Source organism: Gadus chalcogrammus, chromosome 1, assembly GCF_026213295.1.
Source record: "Gadus chalcogrammus isolate NIFS_2021 chromosome 1, NIFS_Gcha_1.0, whole genome shotgun sequence".
Lineage (NCBI taxonomy): Eukaryota > Metazoa > Chordata > Actinopteri > Gadiformes > Gadidae > Gadus > Gadus chalcogrammus.
Genome location: NC_079412.1, coordinates 4410493 through 4425492, shown reverse-complemented (window position 1 = coordinate 4425492; position 15000 = coordinate 4410493). Strand labels below are relative to the sequence as shown.

The following is a 15000-nucleotide window of genomic DNA, read 5'->3' as shown; positions in this document are numbered from 1 at the left end:
GAGGTATAGGTCTCAACCCCAGCAGGCTTGTCTGGGGGAGGGGGTGGCCAGGAAAAGTCATTTAGAACAGGGGTAACAAAATAAAGGCAAAGGTGTTTGAAGGCTTATAACTTGGTGGACACGATGAGTTCCAGTTGTCCTCTGCACTAGCAGCAGGACGGCTGCCTGTTGCTAGCATTGCAATTTGGGCGCCATGACTCTGGTTGTGCAAGGAGGACAGAAGCTTCCTGGAAGTACAAGTACAGAACTCTGGGCGAGATCAAATTAATTGCTATCAGACTCATTGCGTGATTCTTTAGATATTTTTTGCTATTTATGTGTGGTTTATTTGGGGTGCTCTTCGTGAGCCACATGCACTGTGGGAACATGTGTCTCCAGTGGCCTGCGCCAGCACCCCTCCCTCTGTATAAATTAATTTCCAATTTAGACCGCAGCTGGTGCAGTTCGGACCAATCAGGGCATCGCCTCATCAATTTGCGAAAGGCTTCTGCCATGGCTGTCAATCAGAGTTGCGGAAAATGGGCAACACTGCTCAATTACAGAGCAATCTAGGGAGGAACGGAGGGAGATACGTTCATTTTGGAAATCATGCCCTCTTCTGCTTTTGCTATTTTTTTGTCCAAATACTGCTCTTTCTTTACAACTCTTGAATCTAACATACAGCAGCTCGCATACTGTGTGTGTGAGTGTGTGAATGTGTATATGTGTGTTTGTGTGTGTCTGTCTGTCTGTCTCTTTGTGTGTGTGTGTATTGCTGATAATTTTGTGTTGTTGATCGTATGTGTGTTTGTGTGTCATTGATCGTGTGGGTGTGTCATTGGTCATGTGTCTGTGTTTCTATGTGTCTGTCTATCTGTGTGTGTGTGTGGTTGATCATGAGTGTTTGTGTGTGTGTGTTGTTGACTGTGTGTGTGTGTGTATTTGTGTCTTTGCGTATTTGCATGTGTGTGTGTCTGTGTGTTTGTGTATGTGTGTGGTTGTGTCTGTTTGTGTGTGTGTGTTGTTAATCATGTGTTTGTGTGTGTGCGTCTGTGTGTGCTCTGTGCAGGACGTCAGACAGCGCATGTCCCTGTCCATGGACCTCCGCCTGCCCTCTGAGCTCCTGCAGAAGCTGCAGCTGGAGAGCCAGACCTCGCCGCCGCCGACCCCCGCCTGCAAGCCCCTCAGCCGCGTCTCCCGGCGCGCCTCGCTGGTGGGTCCCGTGACACTCATCCTCCCGGGACGGTAGATCGATCAGCTCAAGTGTGACGGTAGTCCGGCTACAATCTGAAGGAGAAGGGAGCGTCTGTCGCTTCTCGTTTGTTTAGAGCCAATCATGTGGTCGCAGCTGGAGGGGGTCTCTGGAAGCACGTGTTCGGCTATTTATAGTGAACACAAACTCAACAGTAGCTCACTGTAAGGAAAATGTTTGTAAAGGTTTTAAATTAAAACCACTGTCAAGTACACCAATCAAAGTCCCCTTCTGAAAGTGTCATTGGATGAGTTATTCTGTGGTAGAATAAATCTGAAACAGGAAACAATGTGTAACTCTGCCTGTTCAGTTTCCTTCCGCCAATGTCCCATGAAGCCCCACTCATTTGCCAAAAATACCTTTTAATTTCAACAGCACATCACATTCAATATCCCCTTCTAGGGATAATTATAGGCCATTGTGCCGCCTGGTAAATATCTTGTATTTTTGTTCTAAATCACTAGAGAATGTATGTATCAACCAAAGTGTTGAATCCCCATTTTCAACAATCCAACAAGAATCTAAAATTAATCTAAAAATAAACGATTGTCCTGATTACCACCTGCTCCTCTCGGCCATCGATTGGGTCTTGTGTTTCCCTGGGTCCATGACATTCGATTTATCCAGACCACCCAATTAGCTTTTGAGGGAAAACATGAGCAGCACTAAGCTGAACTGGCTGGGGGGGTGTTTCAAAAGAAAAATGTATCTAACTTTAAAAGATAGTTCCGCTGAACAAACCCAATGTCATGTCACTATTTAAGAATATCTTTCCTGGGCCTAAACTTTAGCTGGGGGCTGAGTGTTATAACACTATTGCCTTGAGACCAATTGACTGCTTACTTACTTAAAGTTCTTCTTTGGCCACTGTGGAACAAAAGCACAGAACATATACGTATTTTGAGCTTCTGAGCAATCAGTAGTCTGAACAGACTTCTGATTGCTCAGAAGCTCAAAATACATTCAACCATTTGCGACAACATATTTAAAAGTGTATTTCAATTACGTGTCAATAATGTGTTGGGATTGCCTGTGACTCCAACTCATTTTTTGTTTCTCCTGAGTATAAACTGAAATAAACGTCTTGTGTTTGCTTCCTCGTCTCTGTCAGTCTGACATAGGCTTTGGCAAGCTGGAAACCTACGTTAAGCTGGGCAAACTGGGCGAGGTACGTACCCCTCAAATGACTGTTTCCTTTAATGAAGTAGCCTACCTTTCTTACTTTGTAAATGTGGCATATTTCCAAGAAAAAACAAGATGGTAGAGTAGGAAAATAACAGAGAGATGAGCTCATGTTCTTAGAAAATCCCCTGAGCAGTGTTACCAATGCAATGAAATAACTATAATTTTAAATTGTATTGTGCTTGAAGTTGTATTTGCGCCTCATCAGACTTGACTTGTTGAACATTTGACAACATAGAACTCACACAGGAATCTTTTGCCCAAAGCGTCCAGCTACACACAAACACGCCGCACACCCCCACGGGACAAGCTGCGCGTCCGTTTAGCGTTGAATTTATTTAAAAACACAGCGGTATCGGGCGGCTCGTGAGCCAGGGAGTCTGGACTCCGAAAGGCTTCATCTCCACCAGCAGTGAGAGTGAGTCAGGGCCCGCAGGGCACGTCAAAACAAACGGCCAGCAAACAACAAACAACAGCAGGGTAGCGAAGGGGACTTCCTGGCTGGGGGTCGGTTGGGCGCTAGTTGGCTTAGCTACGGCAGGCTAGCATTAGTCCTGGTCACATGACCCGTCAGCAGTCAGCGCAGTGGATAGCTCTCAAAGAGATGCTTTTATAGTGGACTGTCATGCCGGGGCGGGTGCCGCTGGGGCCGACCACTGGGGCCACACAGTCCTCTATTGTCGATATATTTAATCACTTTCATGGTTTACTTCTTGTGCCCTGAAGTCTCCGATCAATCCCTTCAGCAGTATGGCTGTGTCCAAATTACTCCACGTTGTCAGACGGTGGAAAGTGCATGAGAAACACGAGGACTCGGTTGCAGTGTGCCATGTCTCTTTCATATATGTAGGCTACTATGACATGTCTGCGATGATATTGCGCATTCCAGTTAATTGTTTAATACTATACATCTACAACGTTATGTATAATGCTATGATTGATGACATTGATATCATCGTGAATGTTGTCTGATGATTTATCATCTTCTTGATGATCTGCCTCTCGGATTTTAAAGCTGTGTTCTGGAGCATTGATACAAAAATGAATGTAAAAGTGCCTGTTTTATGAATTCATAGGGTTGGCTAGGATGGCGTACAATGTGAACAAATGTGTTTGTACGTGTGTGTGTGTGTGTGTGTGTGTGTGTGTGTGTGTGTGTGTGTGTGTGTGTGTGTGTGTGTGTGTGTGTGTGTGTGTGTGTGTGTGTGTGTGTGTGTGTGTGTGTGCGTGTGTGTGTGTGTGTGTGTAGGGGACATATGCCACAGTTTTTAAAGGGAGGAGCAAACTCACTGAAAACTTGGTGGCACTGAAAGAGATTCGCCTCGAGCACGAGGAGGGAGCACCCTGCACGGCCATCAGAGAGGGTACACACACACACACACACACACACACACACACACACACACACACACACACACACACACACACACACACACACACACACACACACACACACACACACACACACACACACACACACACACATACAGACTCTCACTTGCACACAGTGCACACAGAGATGTGCATGCATTCACACTGTGTGCACACTGCACACAGTTCACCTTCATGCTCATGTTCATGCTCTTTAGGACTGGAACACTGCTTCCATCTAGTGGCCCGGCTATCATTGTTGGTTTAACATGATAAATCATACACCATTTAGATAAATATTTATCTATATTTACATGTAGAGAGAGAGAGAAAGATCTCTAGGCCTATATACTGTATATATATATGCATATTACTATTGAACCGTGAATCTTAAACCTTGGCCCTCCGCCTCCCCTTCCCCGTCACGGTGAAGTTACTCGCGGCGGCTGGCATCGTCGTGAAGTAAGTTCAATTCAATTCAATTCAATTCAACAGTTTTTCTCTTTAACCATCCCCAGTGTCTCTACTGAAGGACCTCAAGCACGCCAACATCGTCACCCTCCATGACATCATCCACACAGAGCGCTCTCTAACACTGGTCTTTGAATACCTGGTAAGTGCAGAGCCTTGAGTGGGCACTCAAACGCACGCACGCACGCACGCACGCACGCACGCACGCACGCACGCACGCACGCACGCACGCACGCACGCACGCACGCACACACACACACACACACACACACACACACACACACACAAACACACAGAACATACTCAAGCGCAGTAAACATGAATAAACAGGGTAGCAAGTTTCTTCCTCTCATCACTCTAAAGGTGTATAGTGCCCGTCCTAACGTTAAATTTGACCAAAGCTTTACACAATATTCAAACCACCATGTTTGCCTTGTGAGGTTGAAGCACGCCTTTCCTCAAACTATGGAAGCTGTGGCTCCATTGAAGCGCTCCCATAATCCAGTCGGTCTCGGACCGCCGATTGGGTCTAAAAGCCCCTAACATACACGCCGCAAGCCAATATGCTCTTGCAGTTTCGCTTTCTGACGTGATTTTGCAGCAGTGCTCTCTGCCGGCTCCAATCAAGGCAGGGAAAGCCACGCACTGTGCACTGACATTTTTGTTAACAACAATTTGAATATTTCATTGGAAATGAATGATAAGAAACTTGAAATGATGTGTTCGGCCCCTAAGAGGTAATCAACCAGACAAATGTACTACAAAGCACTACCCCCCCCCCCCCTTTATTTTGAGGAAAACAGTTATTTGATTTTTGCCGTGATTGTCGATTACCGCCGGTCAGACAATTATAACTTTTCTGAAGAGACACAGACACATGCATGTGTCTGTGTGTGTCACACATAAACACAAACACAATGTTAATGTCCATCCCACGTCTTCCTTATAGGATAGTGATCTCAAGCAGTATTTGGACAGCTGTGGAAACCTGATGAGCATGCACAACGTCAAGGTGAGACACGTCTGGTTTCCCCTCGATAGATGGATAATAAAAACTTCTTAGAGCTGGAACACACCTGGACATGTTTAGCATGTGGTGTATCGTGGGGTCCAACATACACTTCAATAAACTGCTCATTTGTTTTATCCGTCCTAATATTCTAGAATTAAAAAGGAAATGTCACATTTCTCTGCAGAAGTTAATTTGTCCTTTGAGCAATCACTAATTAGAATCATTGAAAGTTGGCAAGCTATCGTTGCCAAACAGATGGTTTAAATGAATGTGTTGCGCACCACACTGCCAACTTACACTTAAAAAGACAAACAAAAAAGACTGGAAATGACTGTATTTTTAAACCTCCTCCGATATGCGTTTACCGGATCAATCTGTGTGGATGTGAGCTGCGGTCATTTTGTTGCGGATGAGTTTAATCTGCCAATGTTTTGATACTCGCACCCTTCCCTCCATCTCTAGATCTTTATGTTCCAGTTACTGCGGGGTCTGAATTACTGCCACAAGAGAAAGATCTTACACAGAGACCTCAAACCACAGAATCTGCTCATAAACGACAAGGGAGAGCTCAAGCTGGCTGACTTCGGTACGGTGGGAGTCGAACCCCCCACCCACACGTACAGAATCACTCGTCTGCGCTACAATAGCGGTTACCATGCCAGGTTGAACTCCAATTATATTTTTACTGCCACTTGGAAAGAGCTCCTGTCCTGATCGTTTTAGCATCTTGCAAGCTGTAACCTAGCAACAGGGTCTTCTCCCGGGGACCTGCTTCCTTTTTTATTGCATATATCATGTGATCCATACCTCAGGGGGAGGTGATGAGGAGGGTGAGGAGAGGCCGGGAGACATCAATGATGTGATGGCTAGCTGTTTCGGATGATGTAAAGGCCCGTTCAAAGAAAACTACACCCGGATATTGTCAATCAGTCATTCTTGCCACGCTGCTAAAAACAATTGATAACAAGCAGTGCTCTTGTAAAAAGGGTATACAGAAAGGAGACCATCTTGGGTTAGGGTACACACGTGGAAACAGTAACTTAGAACAAGTACTATTAGGGTATCACACCAAAAGACACACCCAGGTGACTTCCTCCCAGTCTGTTACTTCTTATAATCTTCATATTAAACACATTTTTATTCCTGAAAGAAAATGTCAGCCGATGTTTTCCTGCATCGTATTCTCAGAACTCTTCGCAATTTGTGTAAAACCAGGTTGAGATTACACGTTAAAACTGAGAGCTGGCCAGTGAGCCTTGTTCTGTATTGTTGTATACATCTGAAGGACTGGACAGTGAACGTTGTTGAGACTTGTTGGGTCTTGCTCTGTTGTATCTGAAGGGCAGAGGGGTATTCCAAGAAGCTGGTTTTATCATGTAACCGGGTAAGTTAACCCAGGGTTTGCGGTAACCCTAGGTTTTCCTTTCCAAACTGAACACGGTATGTTAGTTACTATAGAAACATATGATCTGAATCAAACCTGGTCGGAGCAGGTTTTGCGCAGATTAAATTTGGAACATAACCCAGTTTTGGGTATTTAAACCCACGTTCACCGCAGATTTCATGTGTTCACAATGGCATGCCCTTTTGATGAGAGGCCTGTTTATATCGGAGCGCAAATTATTATGCGCTCTGATATATAATTATAAAAAGGGCTTATTTAAATTCATACCAATACGATGGTGGGAACAGCTTACCAGTTTGTATGTTTTTATACTTACTACATTTTTACTTGATCCGCCGACCGCTTGGGAGCCATCGGAATGATCAGAGTATTACATATTTTTTTAAAAGAAAAGAGGATATGTGCTAGGAACGTTAAGAATGCTTAACTAGGATATTAATAGATTCATGGCTCAAATATTGAGGATCATGCTTTTGACATGTAGCTAACGCATTTACGCGGTCAGCGATCCGCTGCCAGACTTTGGTTCTCCGGGTTGCAGAGGCTTTAGCGTTCCCTTTTCTTGTGATAATGTCCTGCTCCTCGTCATAGCTCTCCAGGGGAACCTGGAGTTCCATTTCATTGAAATAAGGGGCCCGTTTTGCCTTTTCGATCAGGGTTTCCATGATCCATACATCACGTCTTTATAGGTTTGGCGTGGACGCGCACAACCCTGTGTTAACCAACCCCGTGTTGATTGAACTAATGCATAACCGTGCGGTGGAACAGACAGCACTGGTTTAGTTGGCACAGGGTCAATCAACCTAGAGTTCAGCGTTAACTATGTGTTTGTTAAACCTCCGTTCGTGGAATAGCCCACTGGCCAGTGAACCTTGTTGTGTCTTGTTGTGTATTGTTGTGTTTTATCTGAAGTCTGGCCAGTGAACATTGTTTCATTGTTGTCTCTTGTTATATCTAGTTGTGTTGTCTCTGAAGGGCTGGCCAGTGAACCCTGTTGTGTCTTGTTGTGTTGTATCTGAAGGGCCGATCAGTGGTTGTTGTTGTTGTGTCTCATTGTGTTGTCTCTGAAGGGCAGTGGGGTATTCCACGAACGGAGGTTTAACAAACACAGAGTTAACGCTGAACTCTAGGTTGATTGACCCTGTGCCAACTAAACCAGAGCTGTCGGTTCCACCGCACGGGTTATGCATTAGTTCAATCAACACAGAGTTGGTTAACACAGGGTTGTGCGCGTCCACGCCAAACCTATAAACACGTGATGTATGGATCATGGAAACCCTGATCGAAATGGCGAAGCGGGCCGCTTATTTAAATGAAATGGAACTCCAGGTTCTCCTGGAGAGCTATGACGAGGAGAAGGACATTATCACAAAAACAGGGAACGCTAAAGCCTCTGCAACCCGGAGAACCAAAGCCTGGCAGCGGATCGCTGACCGCGTAAATGCGTTAGCTACATGTCAAAAGCATGATCCTTAATATTTGAGCCATGAATCTATTAATATCCCAGTCAGGCATTCTTAACGTTCCTAGCACATAACCCTCTCTTCTAAAAAATCTGTACTCTGTGGTCAGCGGATCACGAAAAAATTAAGTATAAAACATACAAACTTTTTCCCACCATCGTATAGGTATATTTTGTCAGTCCAGCATTTAAATTGTCATACCATATTTGTCACTCCTGCATTTAAATGAGCCCTTTTTTTTCCAGCCAATCGTAAAAAGGCCCACAGTCGGCAGACTGGATCTGGCCCTCAAATTGTCTTGACCCCGGTGGTGGAGCTGGCAATAGACATAAATTCAAGGCTGACCCTCTGAGGAGGTACCTACCTCCTCCATGCCAGGGGTCATGTGAGGGTACACCATTAGTTGAATGTAGGTTTTTCTGTTTTCTTTTCTTTTAGATTTTGTTTGCCTTTGAAGTAACACATGCAAACCGTGTGGTTGCCACAGCGCAAATGTTCCAAATGTTTTTTTTTTGGTAACGGGGTAGAAAACCTAAAAGTGAAAATTCATCAGCTTCACAGATCAAGATGGATTAGTGCTTGTAATGGAGCCGCCGGCTATGATCGAACATTCTCCAGTGTGGGTCCGTTAGGACTATTTTATACTTTCTGTTGTAAGTGCCTCTCGGCATACTCCAATATTGCTCTTTGTATGATAGGAGGCCGATGAAAATCTTGGTCCGGACGTCATCTGAAAGGACTGAAATGTGCTCAGAATCACCAACACTATAGATAAAACTACCATTTGCAAAAAACAGAGGGCTATGCAAATAGTCTGGAGTGAACTGAGGCCAGGTCCTCGATTGGTAGTGTTGGCTTTGTAAGGCTGGAGAAGGCTATTTAAATAGATCAAAGATTTGCGCGAGAATCTATATCTCTCCAGCAAAAAGTCATCCGATATGCCAAGATGTCGAGCCGTGGTCTTATTAATCGCTCCCGGTGGATTGCACGAATAATTTGCGCTCCGATATCAACAGGCCTCTCATCAAAAGGGCATGCCATTGTGAACACATGAAATCTGCGGTGAACACAGGTTTAAATACCCAAAACCGTGTTATGTTTCAAACTTAACCTGCGCAAAATCTGCTCCAACCAGGTTTGATTCAGAGCATATGTTTCTATACTAACTAACATACCGTGTTCATTTTGGAACGGAAAACCTAGGGTTACCGCAAACCCTGGGTTAACTTACCCGGTTATGTGATAAAACCGGCTTTGCGGAATACCCCACTGGCCAGTGAACCTTGTTGTGTTGTTGTGTCTCATTGTTTTGTCTCTGAAGGGCCGGCCAGTGAACTTGTTGTGTTGTTGTGTCTCATTGTGTTGTCTCTGAAGGGCCGGCTAGTGAACCTTGTTGTGTTGTTGTGTCTCATGGTGTTGACTCTGAAGGGCCGACCAGTGATTGTTGTTGTGTCTCATTGTGTTGTCTCTGAAGGGCTGGCCAGGGCCAAGTCGGTCCCGACCAAGACCTACTCCAACGAGGTGGTTACGCTGTGGTACCGGCCCCCCGACGTTCTGCTGGGCTCCACAGAGTACTCCACCCCCATCGACATGTGGTGAGGACTGTAGCCTGCCAGACCCCCTGTTCTCAGAGCACACAGTCCACCTGGAGCCACATCTCAGCTAGAAGTGGAGTTTAATTCATTGGTTACTGTAACTATGTTGTTGTTGTTAAATGGAACGAAGTTACTATGAGCTCTTTTGTAAAATAAAATTAACCAGCCACTACATTTGATGTGTTAATTAAACAGATTATAATTGTGATCATTCATCAAAGAAAGCTGAACATGTGTGACTCAGAGGTATTTTACAACAGAAGGGCTTATCAAACAACATTGATGATTTCTAAAATGAATCCACTTTATGTGGATATGTGGATTTCTAAAATGAATCCACGCATCGAGGAAATTGATGCGTGGATTCATTTTAGAAATCCACAAATCCACACGTCCTCTGTAGACGTCTATTCACGTCTACAGAGCACGGCTGATTACGGTGCTGGGCAGAATAAGTTCAAGCAATTAGGAGGTATTTTTTGATTGAAATCGCTCTGCTGGGGAAGAGTGTGGATAACACTTGTTGAGCCGGATTTCAATAACCCCTCAATAAACACTAAAGCACGCTGTGATCGCCTTATCTTATCCAGCTACCGTATTGTACAAGCATCGCACTCATTAGCCGTTTTCCATGGTTGCATGGCGTCTGTAATTATCACACATAAGCACGGCTATAATTAGTACAAGCCGGCGTCGCTGTGCCAACCTTTCATCTCGGTGGCTGGCGGTGTAAACGCCACCCACCCTCCCCCTCCAGCCCACCACGGGATCCACAGAGACCCTCCAGACAAAAGACAAGCATGGGCTGCATATGTCATCCAGCCTCTGGAGAGTGTGTGTGTGTGTGTGTGTGTGTGTGTGTGTGTGTGTGTCTGTGTGTGTGTGTGTGTGTGTGTGTGTGTGTGTGTGTGTGTGTGTGTGTGTGTGTGTGTGTGTGTGTGTGTGTGTGTGTGTGTGTGTGTGTGTGTGTGTGTGTGTGTGGTGTGTAATAGTATTGGCCTCAGGTGTTGTTTGATCTTTGAAATGTTTGGCCTGTATGTATGTGTGTCAATGATGGCCCCATTGCACTACTGATCCCCCGCTCTGCGTTCCTTCTCAAGATTTCTTCCTTGCTAATTAATGGAGTTTTTACTTGCCCTCTGGGGGGCTAGGGTCAGGGAGGGGGGAGGATGTCATAAACACAAGGCCTGTAAGCCCTTTGCGACTGTGATTAAAGGGCTATACAAAAACAATTGAATTGAATCTTTGTCCACATGTTGTGTTTCAAAGGGGGGTCGGCTGCATCATGTTCGAGATGGCCACTGGCCGGCCCATGTTCCCCGGAGCCACTGTGAAGGAGGAACTCCATCTGGTCTTCAGACTCATGGGTGAGCCCGCCCGCTCCCCTCAGAGCGCTGCAGGGCCATGTGCTGAACATGCTCTAGGTCACAGTGGATCAGCTTGCAGGGCCATTCACTGAGTACGCTCTGGGTGGCAGTGGACCAGGCCAGTTCTTTGGGTTTTGGGAAGCCTGCAGGACCTGGCCTGATCCACTGCCATGCAGTTCTGGATGGCAGTGGATCTGGAAAGGATCTGCAGGCATCCCGCCACCCAAGGAGAGGGACCCCTTCTTGCAAACAACATGATCAACGTATGCTGTTGTAACAAGTTGCTCGCAGAGCCGAGGACTTTACTTGAGTCGACGGCCCCGTACCAGAGCAGAGTTCAAACTCTTTTCTGCAACACGGCCCTGGCTCAGGTTTCTGATTTAAAAAATGACAAAGTGTGGAGTACATCTATACAGCTACCTCGACCATAGAGGGAATCTCTGTACAAAAGAAAGATAACCCCTGTGACATTGTTGTGTGAGTGAAATGATGTATGCGGAGGATACTGGGTCAGAGTGAGTACAGCTTGTACACAGCATAAAGGGAAGGTTTCAGCATGAATAGCTCCTAGCAACAGGCTGTCGTGCCCATATAGGACACGCTCCAAAGACTCACATTTATTTTTTTGGAGGGTTATCGTCTGACGCCCCTTACGAAGTGTACATTGACACATTAAATGGACGAATAACATGTTGACCCCTCCGTCCCAGGTGAGGTTGATGGCATGTCATGAGGTTGGAAAGTGCCTCGTCTCCAAGTTTTATCGTGCAATATTTGCCAAATTGACATGTTTTAAAACATATAAGACAAAAGGCCATATCTTCTTATCCTGGCACAGAGCTAGCTTTAGAGTAGTTCCTCAATATTCCTGGAGAAAGACTTTAAATAGAAAAACGCATATATAAGTACAGAGGATCATCCAAGTAGAAGTCAATGAAAAGAGAGAAGGGAAAAACAACTTAGATTACTTTACCGAGTGTTGCATTCTATCGCATAACTGCCGTCTACGTGTGTGTTTTAACATCTTTCTGTCCGTCCGTCCCAGGGACGCCGACGGAGGACACCTGGCCGAGCATCGGCAGCAACCAGGAGTTCAGGTCATACGTGTTCCCCCAGTACCGGCCTCAAGCCCTCCTCAACCACGTGCCCAGGTACCACCGCCTCCTGCTCATGTACTCATTACAGCTGGGAGACAGTCTGCTGAGCCTATGGCCCAGGAGGAACCACACACAGTGTTGGTGACTGCTGGTTAACATGCCTTTTCCTCATACTAAACCTACGAGGCCTTTTGGCTTATTTTATATAACCCGCTGTCATTGATTTTTGTTGTTGGTTCTCTGTTGTTCTCTCCTTCCATCTGATGTGCAGTAAATTAATGACAGAAAGAGACAAACACAAACATATTCTCTAGTATATAAAGGAAGACATGCAATAAATGTATGCATTCACAAGTCATTTGTAGGTGATTTGCAATATGCCTGGTCATTAGCGCTAACAGGGTTTTTTAATCGGAAAACGATTGTCACTGGCATTGACATAACATTGTAGTTTCTCTGACATTTTTGATTCTGGTTAATCTGCATCCCTTCCTGCCTTGTCAGCTCTTATATCTTACAGTTCAAATTGTATTAATTTTGTCTCCCCAGGTTAGATACAGAGGGAATCGATCTTCTGAATGCACTATTAATGGTAAGAGAAATTATACTGAATTAGCACCATGAGGTATTGTACCAATTAGCATCACCTACCAGAAAGGTTTAAGGGCTGAAAGCAGCTGAAGGTTACCAGACACTTTTATACTGTATAGTAATATACATTATTAGTGACAGTTATCAGAATATATATTTACCTTACAAATACAGTCAAGATGAGTGTGAGACGTATTATCAACAAAGTTGAATCCTGAATAGTAGTAAACTTTGCTCAGAAATGTATTTTCTATTAAGTTTCTTTTAATTGTAATTACTACAATTTGGTTTTTTTAAAGGTTAAATAATCTGTTATCGTTTTGAGTGTTAATGTGTTATAGTTAAACACACATAACCACAGTCAGTTTAAAGACAGTGAATACATGTTTAAGGCTGTGGTTAAAAGAAGCAGGGATACGGTTGGTGGAGGGATACGGTTCTCATCATGGTTGACTTCGTGATAGGGTGTGTAATCGCTGGGATTTGCATTACCTCTCCAGTTTGACACTAGAACACGGGTCAGCTCAGAAACGGCCCTGCATCACTCCTACTTCCTGAGCCTGGGGGAGAACATCCATAGCCTGGCCGACAGTAAGATCCACACACAGTGACACACCACCATAAATACCACGGGCACCCCACACACACACACACGCACACGCAAACACACACACACACACGCACACACACACACACACACACACACACGCACACGCACACGCACATGCACACACGCACACAGCAGTGAACTATGCAGGCATATGTGTGTTGGCTCATAAAACACTAACACCAAAAGGGCTCAATATATATAATATTAAGAGCATAGTTAAAGGTTGCATAGGTGATTTGCTTTTTTGGCCATTTTTGCAAAATTACTTGAAATCCTTATCATAACCCGCTTACAGCCACTGAGTTAGAAGTACTGACATGAAAATTAAACTTGTCAATCATCTGTGGAACGTGCAGGGCTCGAAAAACTCCAGCCAATCATATCCATTGCCACCGAGTTTCATTGGACAGTAAGTACGTCAATCAAACGGTCGTACTGCACTCCCCCTCCCCCCCTCCCCCGCGCCCCGCGCGCGACCCCTTCGTGCAGTACTCGTGACCCAGAGCTCGTGACCCAGAGCAAGCTCCTGTTTGTTGTTATCCCGCGGTATCTACTGGAACTAGTTAATCCACATTTGGACCTAGCAGTAGAAGACAATTTCCATGGCAGACAAGACGCCACAATCCCCACCACCACCACCACCACCAGCAAAGAGAAGGAAAACTCTTTTTCAGAGAGTAATTGATAATAAAAACGCTGAAAGAGAAAAACTGAAATCAAGAATAATCCTAGGCGCTGCTTTTGAACGTTGGCGGCAACTGAAGGACGAGAAGGGTCTAAACCGATGCTTGTGTGGCGGTTGACCTAGTTTCAAAGTTTATACCGTTTATACTCGGTAATACCGGTGTTGAGACGAGTGTAGGCTATTACTCGGTGTGAAAATGTCCACACCGCGGCAACCCTAGTGAAAACCAGGACTTCCAATACAATTATATGAAACAAACATACATTTTCTAAAAATAGTATTGATTTATGTGACCGTTTAATGTTTATAACATCTGGTGCAACCATAGCCGCGAGAACGTATTCTCAGCAGGGGGTGCTGGAAAAAAAAACCCGGCCTGCACTAGACTCGCAACTCGTCACATTGATAAAAAAGATATATAGCAGCGCAGCTCAATTACACCAGTGCATGCGCGCACAGTTGAAAATCGATCGTTGTGTTCACTTCCTTCACACCATGGTTCACATCCAGCTGCTCACAGAACAAGTTTAGCGCACCACCGCTACCCTCACACTTTTTCATATAACCTTTTTTCAGCACTAGGACATATGAGCATTAAATAAATGCTGCGTCTCAACATGCCTTGGACAGCAGCGAGGATGACTCGCTTTGCCACGGGCCGAAACAGTTCGGAGCGACCACAGCCAGAGCGAACACAGCGGGGCAGAGGAGTGTCAGGAAGTCTTTGGTGTACACATCAGTACGGCCTATTTGCACTACTGTTTAGTGGCAATGCAGTGTTTTATTCTATGCCTTTTTATTTTCGTATATTATTTCAATTAATACAATTTATTTATTCATGAAATCAAGATCTGGGCTTCAAATCTTTTTTCCAAATATAGGTCGTATTACAATGGGGTTTGTGTTTATATTCGGACCAA

The 15000-nt window shown here is 44.9% G+C and overlaps 1 protein-coding gene across 1 annotated transcript in view; it reads left to right on the top strand.

Moving 5' to 3' along the window:
- Positions 1-15000, top strand: part of cdk18 (cyclin dependent kinase 18) — a 38451-nt gene that overhangs the window by 21512 nt on the left and 1939 nt on the right. The window contains exons 4-14 of the mRNA XM_056612281.1: positions 1049-1192; positions 2343-2399; positions 3663-3777; positions 4303-4397; positions 5205-5267; positions 5730-5853; positions 9610-9730; positions 11000-11097; positions 12143-12248; positions 12744-12786; positions 13286-13376. Coding sequence (XP_056468256.1) covers positions 1049-1192; positions 2343-2399; positions 3663-3777; positions 4303-4397; positions 5205-5267; positions 5730-5853; positions 9610-9730; positions 11000-11097; positions 12143-12248; positions 12744-12786; positions 13286-13376 — 1057 coding nt within the window. The remainder of the gene's footprint in view (positions 1-1048; positions 1193-2342; positions 2400-3662; positions 3778-4302; positions 4398-5204; positions 5268-5729; positions 5854-9609; positions 9731-10999; positions 11098-12142; positions 12249-12743; positions 12787-13285; positions 13377-15000) is intronic.